General features: G+C 52.7%; 3 protein-coding genes across 11 annotated transcripts in view; 1 reads left to right on the top strand and 2 right to left on the bottom strand.

Moving 5' to 3' along the window:
• ZNF300 (zinc finger protein 300) overlaps positions 1-8,230 on the bottom strand; it is a 98,781-nt gene extending 90,551 nt beyond the window's left edge. For 2 of the 3 annotated variants that reach the window (XM_027081517.1, XM_027081521.1), the window contains exon 1: positions 8,126-8,230. The gene's annotated coding sequence lies outside the window, so the exon portion shown is untranslated. The remainder of the gene's footprint in view (positions 1-8,125) is intronic. The other variant, XM_027081525.1, reaches the window with a different exon arrangement.
• GPX3 (glutathione peroxidase 3) lies at positions 4,457-12,779 on the top strand. 3 transcript variants are annotated; one of them, XM_027081529.1, is made up of 5 exons: positions 4,457-4,846; positions 9,530-9,683; positions 10,597-10,714; positions 11,148-11,247; positions 11,667-12,779. In XM_027081529.1, exons 1-5 carry the CDS (start codon positions 4,760-4,762, stop codon positions 11,886-11,888), a joined length of 681 nt encoding a protein of 226 aa, XP_026937330.1. In that variant the 5' UTR covers positions 4,457-4,759; the 3' UTR covers positions 11,889-12,779. The 3 variants fall into 3 exon arrangements, with proteins under 3 accessions (XP_026937330.1, XP_026937331.1, XP_026937332.1); XM_027081530.1 differs by lacking the exon at positions 4,457-4,846 and adding an exon at positions 6,319-6,360; XM_027081531.1 differs by lacking the exon at positions 4,457-4,846 and adding an exon at positions 6,990-7,560.
• Positions 12,780-13,301: 522 nt separating this feature from the next.
• TNIP1 (TNFAIP3 interacting protein 1) overlaps positions 13,302-18,584 on the bottom strand; it is a 52,832-nt gene continuing 47,549 nt past the window's right edge. For 4 of the 5 annotated variants that reach the window (XM_027081509.1, XM_027081506.1, XM_027081510.1 and 1 more), the window contains 5 exons: positions 17,908-18,033; positions 17,296-17,361; positions 16,717-16,908; positions 15,773-15,863; positions 13,302-14,068 (listed from right to left, as the gene is read on the bottom strand). In XM_027081509.1, coding sequence (XP_026937310.1) covers positions 14,034-14,068; positions 15,773-15,863; positions 16,717-16,908; positions 17,296-17,361; positions 17,908-18,033 — 510 coding nt within the window. In that variant the 3' untranslated portion in view covers positions 13,302-14,033. The remainder of the gene's footprint in view (positions 14,069-15,772; positions 15,864-16,716; positions 16,909-17,295; positions 17,362-17,907; positions 18,034-18,584) is intronic. The other variant, XM_027081507.1, reaches the window with a different exon arrangement.

The raw sequence follows: 18,584 nt of genomic DNA, 5'->3' as shown, positions 1-18,584 counted from the left end.
TGGCCTGTGCTGAATTCCTGCTCTCCTTCTGGGAGTCTGGCATCTTGGTACACGCGAGGCAGAGGATGCCTACATGGCCAGCCCCCAATAAAAACTGAGCGCTGAGTCTAAGGGGCCTCCCTGGTGGACGCTTTACATGTGTTGTCACACTTTGTTGCTAGAGGAATTCAGTACAGCCTGTGTGACTCAGCTGGGAGAGGCCTCTTAGAAGCTTGTGCCTGATTTCACCCGGTCTTTGTCTCGTGTACCTTTTCCCTTGGTTGATTTGTTCTGTAACCTATTACTGTACTAAATCATAGTGTGAGCATGATTATATGTTGAGTTCTGTGAGTGCTGATGGCAAATCATTGAACCGGGAGGTGGTCTTGGGGACCTCAGAAAGGGGATAAGCCTAGATTTCACAGAGACAACTATAATCCTATAGCAACGTTTTATGAATGTACAGCTCAAACCCAGCACGATCCAATAGAAACATCATGTCAGTTGTGTATGTAATTTAAATTTTTCTATTGGTCACATTTTACAAAGTAAAAAGAAAGAGGTGAAATTAATTTCAAGAATATAGTTTCTTTAATCCAATATATAAAAATATTAACGTTTCAACACGTAATGATATAAAAATTTATCGAGATATTTTTACATTCTTTTTTTCTTACTAAGTCTTCAAAAACCAGTGTGTATTTTACATTCACAGCACATCTCAGTTTGGGCTAGCCACATTCCAAGTGCTCACATGCCACATCCAGCTATTGGCTGCCATGTTGAACAGCACTGGCTTACAGATAATGACAAGGACTCTGGAAACAGGACATCTGGGTCAGAATCCTGGTTGTGCCACCTACCAGCCGCATGACCTTAAGCGAAGTGATTTAACCTATGTGTTAGTTTCTTCATCTCTAAAATGGGGATAATAATGTTTGCTACCTCATGAAGTTACAGGGATTTTTCCAAGTCAATAAATCTAAGGCAGTACCTGGTACATACAGGATGTTGGGTGAATGCTGGCTGCTCCTCTTATTATCCAAAAGGTTGGCCTTTGAGGTCAACTTGTCCAACTCTTTATTCCATAGATGAGGAAACTGAGGCCCAGTGTTTGGAAGGCACTGGTTTGAAAAGCAAAGGCTCTAGCCACCTCTCTTCCTGTCCCCTGGCTAGCTCTAAGACAGCACCTGCCAATTATTTAGGAAACCAGCAGCTTCAGGGCCCCACCTAGGTTCTGCAATCCTGTCTTGATTGCAAAACAGTGCCACCATTTGAGTTGGCACTGAAGTGGTGGGGCTGGGCCTCCCTTCTGCCACCGCCATCTGGACCCATCAGTTGGGCTGGCTGACTCCGTCACTGAGTCCAGTGCTTACTCAGCACCCATAGGGCTGGCTTCCATTGTTTTCACTTTTTACGCCCTTCTTATTTATTAACTCATGCTCTCTATCTTCCTCAAAGATGCAGAGCATCAGCACTTTTTAAAAAACCTCCTTTTAATCATCTACAGTCCCCATCCACCCACCAAGCAGGTAGATAGGGAGCTCCCCAAATACGTCTAAAAAAGAGAGAGTGAAGGGGTACTGGGTGCCCACTTACCTGGGATGCAGTAGGGCATGTTCTCAGGCTGGGAACAAAACTGGCTTATGATTCCTCTAGAGTATCTGTCTCCACCCTTCCTTTCCTGAGACCCAGATGAAATCATCTGCTCTCCTCTGACAAACTCACACATCTCAAATCTTACTAGCAGCTGTAATCAGACCAGTTTCGTGGGCTCAAACTTGATAGCACACGCTGACCTCAAGATCTGTTTATTCCATTTGCCAAAGAGTGTTTTATTTGGCATTTGTTTATTTAATAGATAGTTACTGAGCATCTACTGTGTATTAAGCCCTCTGCAAAGCGGTGAGAATGAAGCCTTTGTGGACCTTATGATTTGTTGTAGAAAACAGAAAAAGAAGAAATGATGGTAAAGTACAACAAAGGCTTGATGTAGAAAATGTCAAATACTCTAGGAACTATAATAAAATAAAGCAAGGGGACCTGAATAAAACTCTTTCCACGGTGTTGACATGATGCTGAAACCTGAAAATGGTGGGAGAGAAGCAGTAAAAGAGAGAGAACACGGAGAGTTCCAGACAGAACTCAACAACATAGACAAGACCTGGAGGTGAGAGAGAACGGCATGTTGGAAGAACTGGAGAACAGTCCAGTACAGCTGGGTAGAGAGAATAAGAGGAGTGTGGCAAAAGATGAGGAAGTGGCTGGATTTGGAGGATACTGTCTGAAGCGCTAAGGAATTTGGACTTTAACCTGAGGGCAAGGGGAAACATCCTGGCGGAGAATAACATCTTTCAAAACATAGGGTTCCTGGGAACAAATCAACCAAATGTGCTAGAAAGGCTTATGGTGAAAAGACTGGCAAGTGTTGTTTTCAACCTTGTCTTCATGATCTTTGTACTGAGGCTCAGACCTCCTTTGAAAGTAGTCTGCAGCATGAAGGCCCAACCCAACGGCAGGCCATGCTCCCTCAAACTCCCAGCCCACTGTCCATGGGATCAGTACTCCCGAGTCTGGTGCAGCACAGGTCTTCCTTAGACCCTTGGAACTGTAGAGCCACAGAGACCACCATGGAGAGATTGTCGAAGACTCTTATCTAACAGATTGACCAACTGAGGCCCAGAGAAAGAAGGTAACTTGTCTGTGGCCCCACTGCAAGCCTCAGGCTCTGACTCCTTCTTGTCTCCCCCGGGGAAACCAAACAGCAGGTCTAGGACTAGGGTGAGGCAAGTCAGGCACTCAGGGTGCACCATTTAAAGAGGCACTCGCTTGCGGGTGCCAGCTCTGCACTTGCCTTACCCTTGTCCTGGCTCTGGTGGACACACTTCAAAGGCTGGGATTGTAACTTTCAGAAACCTTTTTGACATCTTTCATCGTGTTGACATGATGCTAGGCACATTTTTTTTTTTTTTTTTTTGCGGTACACAGGCCTCTCACTGTTGTGGCCTCTCCCGTTGAGGGGCACAGGCTCTGGACGCGCAGGCTCAGCGACCATGGCTCACGGGCCCAGCCGCTCCGCGGCATGTGGGATCTTCCCAGACCGGGGCACGAACCCGTGTCCCCTGCATCGGCAGGCGGACTCTCAACCACTGCGCCACCAGAGAAGCTCCTAGGCACATATTTTGAGGGATCCTAGATGCCTGCTGATGCTAATGAACAGTGGATTTCTGACAAACTGATATGTATACAGATGTTTGTATCTTTGGTTAAATATGACCTTCAGGAGACACCAGAACAAAGTCAAGAGGGCCTGAGAATGGAGTCTAGACCTGGATTCTGGTCCCCTCTCTGCCATCAGTTTGCTTTGGGAACTTGGGTAAATTGTTCCCCGTCTCTAGGCTTCAGCAAAATGAGGTGGTTGAATAAATAGCATTTATTGACTACATACTCTGTGTCAGCCCCTGTTCAAATGCTTCTGTGCTTTAACTCATTTAAAGAATTCCTGGCCTTCAACACTCCCTTCACTTCAACAGGCTGTGGTTTGAGGTAAGGAAGGCTTCCCAGAGAATGTGGGATTGAGACAGACCTTCCAAATTCCCACGGGGACAATACTATCTTAAATCATCGTAGAGGCATGGTATCTCAAGGCACTTCTCCATCAGAAGACAGAGAATCACCTGCCTCAGAATCACCTTTGGAACACGTCTGAAGGTGGAGCCTCAGCCTCTGCCGCTAGAGATTCTAATGCACTGATTCTGAAGAGGGACCTGGGAATCTGTATGAAAATCTTCTCAGGTGGCTGGTAGTCTGATTTGGGAAGCACTGATCCCAACGCGGTCCCCTGTCGGTGGAGAGAATCATACCTAGACAGCACAGACCTAGAGCTCCCTGAACTGATCATCAGCATCTTGAAACAGAGAAACGAAGTCATGGATTGATTAATGCTGCAAATATTAAGCACGTGTTGTGTTCTAGGCCCTGTGCCAGGGTGATTATGGTCCCTACTCTCAAGCGACTCCTGGTCTAGGTCTGTCACTTATTTTTAGAAACAAGTCATCTAGCCAGAACCAGAAGGGACTTAGAGAGCATCGGCCAATCCCATCATTACACAGTTGGGGAAACTGAGGCCCAGAGAGGGAAAGCAACATGTTCAAGGCTATACAGGGAGCAAATGTATTTTCTGCTCTCAAACCAGCTGAGGGATCCCAATGTTCTTCCCAGGAGAGGGCTGCATTCAAAATCCTAGGGCATTCACCCTTTGCTTTTTAAGCACTAAACCTACATAGAGTAAATAAATGTTCCTGGAAGTCTCACTTCAGATCTTGCTGACATTTTAGGTCCTTAATATCCCTTCAACCAGAATGGAGGCAGGAGGGAACAGGGAACACCTTGCGGGTGTCATCAACTCTTTGGTGCTTTTCAAAGCCCTTTCCCCGGCTGTGCTGAGGACACTGTACCTGCCTCTTCCAGCACTTTAGAGTCTAAAGAAGAAGAGGGTCCCGCCTCACGGGTTCACAAGGAACTGGCTCCCATCTCTCTGTCCAGACTTGCTTATGTCACTGTCGCCCAGGGCCTGGGGAGGGGAGAAGCGGAGGGTAAGTTGTGTCCGCCCCTGAAATGCCAGACGCCCTGCGATTGGCTACAAGGACTCCGGCCCGGCCGCGGATTGGTCATCGCTGAGGGCTTGAAAGGTGGATGAGAGCGGACGACACCTCAGACGGACTGTGGCCCGGGATCAGACAGCGTCTCCGGCGAGTCCGAGACGCGGCCCCCTCCCACCATGGCCCGGCTCTTCCGGGCATCCTGCCTTCTCTCCCTGCTCCTGGCCGGCTTCGTTCCGCCGAGCCGAGGACAGGAGAAGTCGATGGTGAGTGAGCCTCGGGGATGGGTGGCCGGGGGATCGAACGTGGTCCGCAGGTGTCCATCTCTCGGTGGTGAGGCACCCTTCTTCCCGGGCTCCCCACCAGTAGGGTGACACCTAGGTGCGAGAGACGCCCTAGCTCCCGTTGCCTCCCTCTTCAGCATACCCAGACCGTCGTCAGACTCTTCGCGGTTCCATCTGTTGGAGACCTGGGTGCCCCGGGTGGGCAGAATGAATGAGGGAGGAAGGGTCTTCTCTCCCGGTCTACACTTTCAAACCCACGGCTACCTGCGGGTCGCCTTGCTACCTCCAAGCCACCGTCTGTTCCCCTCCAGTGGGGCCTGAAGGGGGTGGGGGGCACAGAAAATGGCCTGGAGACTCAGGGTCTGGGTTGGCTGCAGAGGTTCCCAGGGAGAATGGCTGGCAAGGTGAAAGGGAAGGAACACGCGGCTGTGTGGTCCCCGTCTAGCCCAAGCATAAACGCAGGTAGAATTCTGGGATACTGGTAGAAGACGCAGAGGTCTGTGACAGAAGGAGCTCTGAGCTGGCAGCACAGAATGCCCAGGATGCTGACTAGATTCGCTTTTCCTTTGTGGACCTCAGTTTCTCCACCTGTAGCAGGTGGGAGGACAGGGCACAATGAGGCTGATGATTTCAGAGGGGATGCTTGGAGAAGCTGCAAAATCCACACGCTGTTCTCTGAAGTGTCTCCTGTTTGGGGGCAGCCTCACTACTCACCACCCACTGCCCATCTTGGCCTGAGCACACCTAGTAGTTGGAGAAAGCTGGGGACTGCCAGCTCTATAGGAGAGGCAGAATTCTCCTGAGCCTCAGTCTATCCCCAGCAGAGTGTGTGGCCCTTAGCTAGACTGGAGATGCTGAGGCCGGGAGCAGGGGTGACCACACATGCTTATCTCTTTGGACAGTATATGCCAAAGTGGGCGCTGTAGATCTCTCCTCTTCCCCAGGGTGGGGAGGCAGAAGCCAGGCATAGACCCAAAGAGAGAGATTTATGTCTCCAGCATCCCAGTACACACACACACACACACACACACACACACCCCACTTGTATAAGCTGAAGAAGCAGCTTTGCACTTGCTGTGTTTCTCAAATCTTCCAGATCTTAATTCTAAGATCTTATGACTCCATGATTCTGTTTCCAAAATCGTATCTACTGTTCAGGAAGCCCATTCCAAACACAAGGTTTCTTCTGTCTGTTTCTATCCCCTGTCCTGTCCTCAGCCTAAATTCCAATCAGTCTGGTCCTGCTTGGAGTCAGCCTTGAGACTGGATGGTTATGGGGACACTTCCTCTAAGCCTCTGGCTTTGTATCCAGTCCTGTTCATAATCTCCAACTCAGAAGGTATTTTCCAGGGCAGGGATGGTACTGAATTTCAATATTGGGGTGTGGAGTAGAAGTGAGGGTAGACCATGTGTAGGGCAGTATCTTGGAGTCCTATAACCTCAGTGTGGGGAGAAGCAGAGAAGGGAAGATGGGCCCTGCTTCAAGAAGGCTGGAGGTAAGAACATGGATCCCATGGATAACTCATCATAGCCATGTGTTCTCTGTAGAACTCTGGGGAGTAGATGGATTCAGAGAAAACAGGATGGGTATGGTCTAGAAAAGTCTTAGGGTGAGGTGTGATCATATCAGATACAACCAGCTAGGACTTGCTAGCTAATGACAGTCTGGGCATGCCTATTTCTCCTCCAGGTCCTGAGAGAGCTGAAAGTCATAGCCCTTGGTTCTAGGACTCAACCACTTATCCTACCCCAACTCCAGGGCCAAGCAATGGGGCAAGGGGCAGGTGGAGTATGGGATGGGCAAAGGATGAGAGCCCCAAAGGGATGTTTGCCTCCTCCCAATTCAAAGGGAGGGGCTGGGTAACAAAGGGAATCCTCCTTTCCTTGCCGTGTCCCCTCTCCAGTCCGGTTTAAGACTGCCCAGCCTCCCTGTCCTTCCTCTACAAAAGGACTTTGCAGAGACTAGAGAGAATAACAACCGCTGACGTGCGTGGGATCCTAGTAACCGCTGGTTTCTAGGTGACTAAACCAGGCAGAGAGAATCATGGAACCACCGGCTGACAGTCAGGGCTGAAGAGCCCTCAAGACAGCACTGAATCTGACCCCACCTCACAGCTGTGGAGCCAGAGCCCCAGAGAAGGGACAGGAGTCCTCACACAGAATCAGAGGCCCAGCCAGGCCCAGAACTCAGGTCTCCTGCCCCCAGTCCAGCTCTCCTCTCACACTTTCACACTGATGGGAGTGGGCAGATGGGTGAGGAGAAAGACACAGGACCAGCAACCCAAGCCAGCTAGGGTCCTGGCGGGGTCCCCCCTCCAACTCTCAAGCCATCGAAACTCTCCTGTCTTGTGCAATTGTGGGAGGATAGAGGCACCCTCACTCCCTCTCCCCCACTCCACCCACAGCTCCTCTGACATCCGGGTTAAGGTGCAGGGTTCTGGGACTCCATGGGCCCAGAAAAGGGGAGGGGGCTTCCGTAAGGACTGGACGTGTGCTCAGTGGTGAACGCAGGCCATGGCTTCCCCCACCATAGGCGCTCTCTGACCCCTCTCGGTCGGAACTCACAGCACTGGCTTCATTGGCCCAGTAGAAAGGATGGAGGCTTTGTCACACATCCCTTCTCCTGTAAACACCCTGCCCAGTGCATCATCTTCTTCACACTGGCTGGGGAACATCAAAGCCCTCTTCACAATAAGGTAGGAACGTCAGCACCCTTTACCCTATCCCTTGATGGGTGGGTGGGGCAGGGGCGGGTACAGATTTCTCTCTAAGAGGCTTGCAAGACAGTTTTGACCTGCTAGTAAATTCTCGCAGCCATTTTGGGAGGCAGGTGGTATTATCCTCTCCCGTCAGCAGACGGAGGCTCGGACTGAATGTGACTTGCCCAGGGCCACACAGCCAGCAAAGACTCAAATCTAATGAGAGGAGATTCCCACCCTGAAACTGGTTTCAGAAGCTGATCCTCCCGCTGTTTACAAGCTTCCATTATTTAGACAACCTCTTGGCTGTTTTTCTCCCCATTTCAGTTTGTTTTCAGACCGGGGTGGAGTAGAGAGGCAGGCGGGAGGCCTTTCCTTCTGGCTGCTAGACCTCTGTGGCCAGCTAGGGCGTGTTTGTTGTGCCCTGGCTGTTTGTATTTGAGGTGGAGCTGACCCCAGCTGGGGCCCACGAAGCCCAGGGGCTGAAGGAACGTCAAGCTTAGGTCTCAGGCCGGCCTCCAGCAGCCACTAGAAGTCACGGGGCATGGAATATTAGACTCACGTGTAGCAGGGAATTCGTACTGGAGCCAAGAAGAGAGCTTGCAGCTGTCAGGGAATGGCCGCGTGAAGGGAGTTCCGGCTCCCCTGGTTCAGCAGGCTACGGAGTCTTCAAGACAGAGCCTGCTTTTTTACACCCTGCTGGGGCCACGCCCTGCCAGCCCAGATGGCACTCTTCACGCAGTTGGGCAGAGGTGTAACTGGCCGCAACAGCAAGTCTTCCAGGATTGGTGGGAAGAGAGGGCGTGAATTTGCTTCTCTAACCCCAGCCACCTGGCTGTGTCTCTGGTCTATAATGCTAGTTTGAATTCCATTTGTTTATTGTCTTCTCACCTCTTCTCAGACGTCCAGGCCAGGACTACCTGCCCAGCTGCTAATTATGGTAGTGATGCCATGACACTCTTTCAAAAGTAGACCCAGATTTTTGTAGTCTGTACCAAAAATTGGCAGAGATGAGATGGGGCAGAGTGGGGTAAATGGAGCATCCCGCTTGCCGGCAGTAATCCATTCCCTCCTCTTCCCCTGAGAGTGACGCTGTCAAGCCATGGTGGTTGAGAACAGCTGATCAAGTTCAAGGTTCTCATTTTATAAATGAGGAAACTGAGGCCCACAGAAGAGAAAGGGCTAGTCCAAGACCACACGGGGAGTTAGTGGCGGAGTTGGTCATGGAATCCAGGCTCCCCAGCTTGCAGCCCATTTAATGTTCTCTCTACTAGTTCTGGAGGCTGACCGTGGAACAGCCTGGGCAGAGGAAGGTATAATGGTCATCGTCACAGCTGCTCGCCCCCAGGGAACATTGAATCTATGCCAGGCAGTGGGGCATTACCCTGACCATCCCATTTAATCCTCATGGCAGGCCTTGCCCCATTCCTGGCTACTATCCTACTTCCCTATTTTCTAACAGCCTCAGTTTTCCAGTCCCCCAGATTGGGAACCTCTGAATCACCACTGTCCATACTGCTGCCTCCTCATTTCTGTTCAGTTCGTCCTTCACGATGGTCTAGTTCAGGCTCTCACCACCACTTGCCTGCATTATTGCAATAGCCTCCCCGTCTCCACCAGCCCATCCAATAACATAACACCAGCATTGGGGGGAGTCTCCCTCAGAGCCTGCCCAGTGACTGTTTATAAATTGACACGTGATGCAGAAGTAATGACCAAAGTAAGTATTTCTCCAAGTCTCCACAGCACCCACCAGCTCATGAAGCGCTTTCAAAATTATTGTCTTGTACAAGGAATTAGGAGACCTCACTTCTGGTCTGGTTCTAATTCTTGGAGTGGTCTTGGAGTGGCAAGTCAAGACCACTTGGGCAGATCAGTTCCACCTCCTCCCTGTTATCTTGCAAATGGTGGAGTCCAAGTTCCCTTCCAGCTCTAACCGCTCCCCTGCACTGGTCTTCTCTTCCAGATGGACTGCCATGCTGGGGTGGGCAGCAGCATCTATGAGTACGGAGCCCTCGCCATTGACGGGCAGGAGTACATCCCCTTCAAGCAGTACGCTGGCAAATACCTCCTCTTTGTCAACGTGGCCAGCTACTGAGGCCTGACGAGCCAGTACCTTGGTAAGAGCCCATCCCTCTTCCCCTGCTTTATTTGGGGCTGTTTCTGCCAGTTGGGCACATTCCAATCACAGGAGCCTTCCCCGTGCAAGGGGGAAGGGGCGACGGTGATCATGAGATTCCAAACTCCATATCTTAATCCTACTGTGTTCCATGGTTCTTTGAAAATGATTATATAAGCCTGAGGTCTGATCACCTTCAAACGTGTTCTGGAAGATTCTCAGTTATCCTTCATCCCTGGGCACCTCAATTGCTCTAAAAGCAGGAGGAGGGAGGAGATTGGGTTTGTGCCTGGAGTGTCCTTTCATTGGAGTAAGAAATAATAGCTTTGTCTTGCTGAGAATTCCCCACCTGTCCTCAGCCCCATCTGCCTTAGTGCTTCTCTCGGCCCCTGGAAAGCAGGCAACTGGCCTGAGTCCCCAGAGTACGGGTGTTAGTGACAGAACCAGGTGTTGCACCCAGGTTTCATGATCCCTTGTATCCTCACTTCTTTCTCCTTAGCTGGGTCAGAGTCAAGAGCCTGAAGGAACAGGCAGGCGAAAGGCATCTGACAGCACCCACAAGAAAATGCTTTGGGGGCTGGGGTGGGGTGTGAGAAGGAGGCATGGGCAACCTGACCTAGAATGTCCTGCCTGGGAATCATTGGACCTGGGCAGTGGGTGACTGATGACTCATTGGATGAACCATATTGCTCTCTTTTTCCCCAAACCTCCAACCTATCCAGATTGGAATCCATAGCATGGGACTTGCATCCCAGCATTGCCGCACTCAGCGGATGATCTTCGGCAAGTCCCTTCCCCTGTCAGGCCTCAGTGATTTCAGCTGTACAGTGGGTGAGCGGGTGGAGTGGTACACAGGCAGGAGGGCTCCTCCTCGGGCTAGCCCAGTCTCTTCTCTCTCTCTCTCCCTGGCCCAGAACTGAATGCACTACAGGAAGAACTTGCACCATTTGGTCTGGTCATTCTGGGCTTCCCCTGCAACCAATTCGGAAAACAGGAACCAGGAATGAACTCGGAGATCCTACCCACTCTCAAGTGAGTGCTCACTCAGTGTCCTGAGAAAGCACCCCAGCCTAGCCTCCAGGCATCTCTTGCAGCGGCCCCTACTCATGATGGATATTTATCAGCCTCCAAGAACTACTCTCCCCTTCCAGGAACCCTGTTTAGTGGAACGAGTGGAAGAGGGGCCAGGAGAGGGACAGAGACAAGGACGATGGTTGTGAGCGCATGACCGGGGAGGGGGAAGGGGAGTACAGGTGGAGGGCAGGGGTTATTGAGAAGGTACCAAACTGGAAAAAGACTGTAGACCCACATTATGCCTGTGCCCATTCAATATTCACTGGCTCCCACTGCCCACCGTAGAATAACATCCAGACTCCCAACACCCCCTCCCCTGTTCTGTCCCTTCCTCTCATTTCTGAGCCCTGTGCCCATTTCCCTGGGACCTACATAAAAACATTGCTCTTAGGTATGTCCGACCAGGTGGGGGCTTCGTCCCCAATTTCCAGCTCTTTGAGAAAGGGGATGTGAACGGGGAGAAAGAACAGAAGTTCTACACATTCCTGAAGGTGAGTACACAGCCACCTCTATCAGAGCCTCTCTGCCCAGCTGATGCTGGCTCTGGACCAGGCTGCAGCCGCTCCTGTCTCCAGCCCACATAAAGACAAGGCCTGTGCAACCCTCCTCTGCTCCTGCGCTCTTGGGGAATTTCTTGGCATCTGGTTATTATTCCAACTAGAGGGCTTTGCAAACCCTAGGGTCTCATCAGCCCATTTTACAGATGGGCCCCAGAAGGGACAAGATTAGGGTCTCACAATCTGCTAGAGCCAAAACTGGTTCTGGGATTCAGTTTTCTAACTCCCAAACTGGTGCTCTTTTCTCAGTGCCAGGCTATTCTCCTTCCTCCAAGAAGCCCTGGGAAGGAGGCGGGATAAGAGGGTGGGAGGGGTCCCAAGCAGGGTTGACTCTATTCTCATCTCTGCTCCAGAACTCCTGTCCTCCTACCTCGGAGCTGCTGGGCTCCCCGGACCGCCTCTTCTGGGACCCCATGAAGGTCCATGACATCCGCTGGAACTTTGAGAAGTTCCTGGTGGGGCCAGACGGTGTTCCCATCATGCGCTGGCACCACCGCACCACGGTCAACACTGTCAAGATGGACATCCTGACCTACATGCGGCGCCGGGCCACCCTGGAGGCCAGGGGGAAGTAACTGAGGCCCACCCCACCCCACGTCCACCACGCAGGGGCTGGGGAGGACTCTGTTCAGGAAGGAATCCATTTCTCCACCCACACCATACTCCCACGCTAGACCCCTTATGATTACGCAAGGCCTCGGCTTGACACGAACGTGTGCATACAATTGTGTCTGTACTGCTGTGCACATGGGTGTCTGCATGCAGTCCTACAGCTGTGTGTGACCAGGCATGTGCACACACTTAAGTGTACGGCCACGTGGGCTGACCTGCATGAATACCCAGGAACGGGTACCATGTGTGTGGCGACAGCTGTGTGCCGTGGAGAGTGCCAGAGAGTAACTCCCCTCTTTCCAGTTCTCTGTTCCAATGACAATTCACTTCCTTCTGAGCCCAAAGAAAAAAACCAGCTCTAGATTCAACCGTTTTGCTCTAACGTGGACCTCAACCCTTGGAGCTGGTACCTCCCACTGCCTCCAAACATCACCCCTGAAGTGCCCAGAAGTTTCTGGGGCTGTCACACTGCCCGACCTCCGTCCTCTCCATCACACAGCCTCCCTCCTTCCTGAGGGCCCTGCCAAGCCCCCTACCCCGCCCCGCAGTGTTCCGAGAGTAGCCAAGGCAGATGTGAGAGCAAGGGCCACGTTCCCCGTGTCAGGGGTGGCATCTCCATGAAGGAGGGGCCCAAAGCCCTTGTGGGCGGACCTCCCTTGAGCCTGTCTGAAGGGCCAGCCCTTAGTGCATTCAGGCTGAGACCCCCAGGCAGGGATGCCACCCCCGCTCCTTTGAGGGATGTGCCCTCTCCTCTCACCCCGACCCACTGGCATTAGACTCCCCCGTCTGCCTACACCCCGACCCACTGGCATTAGACTCACCCCTGTCTGCCTAGTAAAGGCCTTTCTGCAGCAGCTGAGCCTACTGTGATGCTTCCTCAATGGGGCCACTCTCGCCGGCGGGAAGGGAGAAGAGGAAGGGGAAGAGAAAAGGAATGAAGGGAGACCTTTGGGCCCTTGCTTTTTGGTTTCCACCTAGGCCCACTCTGCTTCCTCACTCGGCATTTGGAGTTTATAAAAACAGCTCACATCTACTCTCGTCCCACAGTTCTCCACGGCAGCTAGGGCTCGGGTGAGGTGTTCATTTGACAGATGAAGAAACAGGCTCGCAGGAGGTCCAGGCCTTGCCCAATGTCTCCTGACAAGTGAGGGGCAGGACTAGAATGTAAACCCAGGTTGCTTGACCCCCAGCCCCTGGATGACCCTCACGGTGGCTCTGAGCAGGGCCCCAGGGGATATCTGCCAAGAGTAACGGTGATGCTTCTGGGGGTGTCTGGGAGGAATGGGGTACGGAGGGAGGGGGCCAGGAAAGCAGCATGCTGGTTGACTAGGAGGGGAACATTAATCAGGGCATAAAAGAATACCAGTCACAAAATGTTAATCTTCAACTTGGATTTATGTCCAAGATTCGTGCAAACAGCTGCCCAGGGATCAACAGCCACCCCAAACCGGGCCTCCAGCACCACAGGCCTCCAGCTGAGGGCCTGGCAGCTTCAGGCTGGGGCCCCTCAGCCGATGTGGCCGGCATGGGCTTCATCCCAGGCTGCAGTGGTGCTGGCAAGGCTGCTGTGGGCGGAAGTGGAGGGCCCAGGAGTAGAGCATCCCGTCTCTTCTGCTCCCAGAGGCAAACCCGTTCTTCCCGCAGCTCCTCAGAGCGGGAGGGGATGTGCATGGGGCAGGTCCTGCTACCGCAGAGCTTGAAGCAAAAACTAAACACACACATGAACTGAATGTGGTCCCCAGAGGGGCTGCTGAACCACTTCTGGGGAAGTTGTGAAAGGAAGGGGCCTTGACTGCACCCCACTTGAGATTAACATCTGCCAGCAGTTTCTGCAGAGGATGGTAGGTCAAGGCCGGATGACACCTCTCTCCACCCAGTGGCAGAGTAGTGAGTTCTTCCCAGTCACGCCAAAGGAAAGGCCCAGACGGACGCCTTCTGGATGGAGCCTCCCCAGTCTCTCAACAGTTCAGGTTGGGGCCAGGGCTCAAGCTGGCCATCCATCTCCGCCTCCCGAGTGGCTGAGGCTTGGAGAGCCCGTGGCCTCTAGTTTTCCAGTAAGCTGAAGTCAGCTGGCTCTGCAAGACGAAGGTGGAGCCAAGGGACTGGTCTCACTGAGGTCCCTCACGGTCATTTTTGGTGGGCTCTAAATAAACAAAAATTTTGAGGATTTGAAGATGAGGTGGTACAGCAGGTTTCAAAGTCCTATGGAAACCAATATAGTAAGAGTGGAAAGAGACCAGTGAGGGTTGTTGGGTATCACCAAGTGCCAGGCCCTGGGCTAAGTGCCTTAGGGATATCTGTCATTCAGTCCTTGCCCAGCCCTATGAAGCAGACACATTATTATCCCTTTATGGGGTGGGGGTGAGGGAACTGGGGCACAGAGAGGTTTTTAAAAACTTGCTCAAAGTCCCAGGTCTAGGAGGTGCTGGCACCTAAGTCAGTCTGGTTTCAGATCCCAGAAATGGAGTAGTTCTGGGGGAGGGGACAGTCCTGCCCACTTGGCCACCCTCTGCCCTCATCAAAGCAGGTTCTGAGGGGCTCCACAGAACCTCTAGGGCTCCACAGGGAAACATCAGAAAATGACCAGCCCAATACCTCCTCCTTCCAGCCACGAGATCCTCCACACCACACCCCTCTAAGTCCCCCTGTAGTCTCTGCTCCCACTCCTTCTGCAGAGGGGCACTCGACCTCCTGGCACAGCTGCGACCCTTAGAAAACTCCTCTTCCTGCTGAGATGGACTTGGCCTCTCTATTGCTCCCCTTAGTTGCAATTCTGCTCCCAGAAGCCCCACAGGCAAGGCAGTGTCTTCTGCCCCATGAGAGCCTCGCAGAAAGTGAGGGAGTGACCAAGGGCCCAGGGTGCTCCTGTGACTAGCGAACAGACCTCCAGTCCCCAACTGTTTATGGCGGACACCGTGGCCAGAGGGAGCTTTACAAAATGCAAATCTAATCTCTCATGCCGCTCTAATTTTATTTTATTTTTTATTTTTTTATTTTTTTGGCCGCACGGCAGGGCTTGTGGGATCTTAGTTCCCCGACCAGGGATCGAACCTGGGCCCCCTGCAGTGGAAGCACAGAGTCCTAACCACTGGACTGCCAGGGAATTCCCATGCCACTCTGATTTTAAAATGTCCAAGGACTGCACATCATCCGTAGGATAAAGCCCAGCCCTCCTGCCGTGGCCTGCAAGGCCCTCTCGGCCAGGACCCGCCAACCTCCCTGACCTTGCCTTGCCCATCCCCCCCTTCCCCACCTTGTTCCTGGCTCCAGCCACGCCGGCCTTCTCTCAATCCTCAGGTTGGCCACAGTTCTTCATCCCCTCCCAGCAAGGCCTTTGCATTTGTCCTTTCTCTGCAAGAACACCCTTGGCTTCTGCCTCTTTACCTCGTTAATGCCACTCATTCTGAGGGTCTCAGCTCAAACACCATGGCCCCCAGGCTGGGTCAGGTCCCTCTGCTGTCTGCTCTCATAGAAACCTGCTCTTCTTCTTTCAGGGCACTTGAGTGTAGCTGTATGCCCATTGGTGTGATTTTAACCATTCATTTCTGCCCGCCTCACTAGACAGTAAGGCCATAAGGGCTGGGACCATATCCGAGCTTCCCCAGAACCTCGTACAGCACATAGCATTTAGACCCTGAACTGTAATGAAGGAAGGAATGGTTTCAACCCCCTCATGATGCAGTCACCATCCCTTTCTTCTCAACACTATTTCTGAAAGCTGGGCCTCCTCCTCCACCTAGATCAGAAGGTAGCAACATGGTCGTCCCCAAACGGGGGTGATACTGGCAGATAAGAAGTTATCTCCCCCCATGGAAGACAAGGCCCCTTACCAGGGGATCATGCTCACCTGGTTCCGTAGGCCTGGCCATGGGTGAGCCCATCACTTGGGAGCTCTGATTGTGTATCCCTCCACAGGGCAGCCGCCAGGTGTATTCTGGCTGCAACAACAATGGTGCTTAGTAAGCAATTACCATACTTGAAAATCACAGTAGCAGATAGTGTGCCGGAACAGTACTAAGTTCATATTAATCGAGTATAACTGAATCCTTACAACTACCCAGGTTGCCACCCCCATTTTACAGGTTAGCAAACTGAGGCTCAGATGGGTTAAGCAACTTGTTGAAGGTCGTCCAGTTAGGCAAGTGGCCAAGCTTTGATTTGAGTCCAGGTCTCTATAATCCTGGAGCTAATCTCTTAAGCCCCGCAGTACACTCCAGTATTTAAAGATGCATGTGAGGGACGGTCATGGGGCAGAAGCTGGATGGAAGGCAGCTGTCACCAGGTGAGAGTGGGGGTACCTGAGGGGGCTGTGGCAGAGGCACTGCAGAGGATGGGACAGGTGACAGCAGCTCTTCGGAGACAGAATGATAAGCAAGAGAAGAAAAAAGCAGCCAAAAACATGGAAGAAAAGAGAAAAGGAAAGGAAACTGAAAAGGGAAAAGAGAAAGAAAAGCAAAGGGAGCGAATGCATGGTGAGGATCTGGTACCTGGTTCCATGCGGAGGTTATAAAGAAGGTCAAACCCAAACTCCAGTACCCCTGGCCTGGTGGGCGGGAGAAAGCCCTCCTTCTGGGCCCACTCCCTTACTTGGCCTTTTCTGTCCTACACCAGTGACCCTGAGCAGCCCTGGGCTGGAAGGTCCTGCCCCTGGGACAGCAGGCCGCACACCACAGTGCTGTTCAGAAGGGGCCGAGGATGCAGCTTCTGACTCCCTCACTTGACCTTGCCCTCTGGAAAGTGTCTGGGTGGCCTGTGTGTGTGTCCTGGAGTGAAAGAGGGGCACAGACCCACCAGGTGGAAGAGGCGCGAGTTGGGAAGCTGGGGTGGGTGCTCCATGGCCGTGGGGGGAGGCGGGTAGCGGATCTGGGACCAGTCCTCAAAGCCACGGTGCGGCACAACGGGGGGCACGGGCGGGTAGGCGTAGGGGTAGGCCCCGTAGAGATGCTCCAGGTGGGGCTCCAGGTGGTAGCGGTCTGCCGAGGTCTGCAAGAAAGGCTGACATCTGGCTCTGGCCTGTGACAGGCTGCATGGGCCGTCCCAGCGACACCCATCCCGTCTCCCGTTCTCTACTTAGAATCTCAGTTCTCTAAAGACTGGCACGTGGCCACGGAAGGCTGGCACATGCACACAAGAGTGGCACATGGGCATGGAAAACTGGTACATGGGCACCGAATATCAGCTATGGTAACAGTTAGTGTGTCCTGAGCACGTATTCTGTACCAAGTACTGTTATGAATGCTCCACCCGCATTACCTCATTAGTTAGCTGGGCACCTGAGCAAACGATGCCCCCCCCACCCCGCCCAGTGACTGCAGCACCCTGAAGGGGTAAAATGCAGTCAGTGCTGCTTCCTCCCTCAAGCCTCCTCACCTTTGCTTTCCTCTTCTGCTGTCTCAGGGCATCTTTCGCCCTTTCCTCATCTTTGAAGGCTTTTAGCTGAGAGAAGGAGGGAAGGAGAGAAGACCGTTAGCCTAGGTGTTTCCTGGCCAGGCCTGGATCCAGGGCCTAACCAACCACAGGGTTGACCAGCCAACGCGTGAGGCACCGCTCTGGGCTGTCCTGCCTGGCCCAGCCCCGGGAAAGGGCCCTATGAGACACAGCACAGCCCAGGCTGCCAGCTGCAGGTAAGTCCTGCTCACCCATCACTGGGGGTGGTCTGAACGCAGGTCAGGAGGGCTGCGTGAGCCTCACTGCTTCCGTGCTTTCGCATTAACACCTTTTAGTTCCAATGTGGGAGAGAGTGGATGGCTCAGAGCTAACTCCTAAATTTGCTCTTTTAAGGCATGAAAACTGATTGTGGAAAATCAGAGCTACAGGTCAGAGAAGGGAAGGGCCTTTCTGAGGGCCACAGAAATGTGGCAGCAGAGCTGAAAGGAGGATCAGTGAGTGTCCTGACATCCAGTTTCACCAGGGACCCTCCAATCCATGCCCCTTCCCCGTGAGGACAGCCAGCTGCCCCCTCCTTGGTCCAGCTCTTGTCACCTGGGCATGTGACAGGGTGACCTGGGCTTGCAGTTTCTCCACCTGCTTCTTCAGCTCTTCCTTCTCCTCATTCATGCGCTCCCGGTCGCTGCGCTCCCTCTGGAAGTCCTCCTCAAAAATCTTCACCTGAAGGGGTGGGAAGGGGTGGGGAGGTGGGGAGAAAGGGATGAGGCAGGAGGGGCAGTTCTGAGTGGAGGCTCAGACCTGCTCGGGCCTAGAACCCTGGGCCTCCTGATGGGAGTCAGACATCAAAACTGGTTTCACTGCATCTCAAAAATCCCCGTGGAGAGGGGAACAGGTGTACCTCTGAGGATCTGGTACCTGGTTCCATGCGGAGGTTGTAAAGAAGGTCAAACCCAAACTCCAGTACCCCTGGCCTGGTGGGCGGGAGAAAGCCCTCCTTCTGGGCCCACTCCCTTACTTGGCCTTTTCTGTCCTCTGGCCCCCCACCCCCAAGTTCAAAGAGAGTAGTTCTGGGTCTGTCTATCTTATATTCTGGGCTTCAACATAGGGCTTTATTTGAAAAAAGGATCCATGCCAAAAAAGAAAACAACAGGTCGACAGCCATCAACCAGTCCCATCCTCTCCTTCTGCTGAGGCCCACAGAGAGGTGGAGGCCACAGAAAAAGCATATGAGTGGAGGCCTGGAGCTCCAGTCTCCTGGCTCCCAGAGCAGA

The sequence above is a fragment of the Aethalodelphis obliquidens genome, unplaced genomic scaffold (assembly GCF_003676395.1).
Source record: "Aethalodelphis obliquidens isolate GAN/ISIS:26980383/991018 unplaced genomic scaffold, ASM367639v1 scaffold45, whole genome shotgun sequence".
Taxonomy (NCBI): domain Eukaryota; kingdom Metazoa; phylum Chordata; class Mammalia; order Artiodactyla; family Delphinidae; genus Aethalodelphis; species Aethalodelphis obliquidens.
This window is presented reverse-complemented; position numbering and strand designations above follow the sequence as displayed.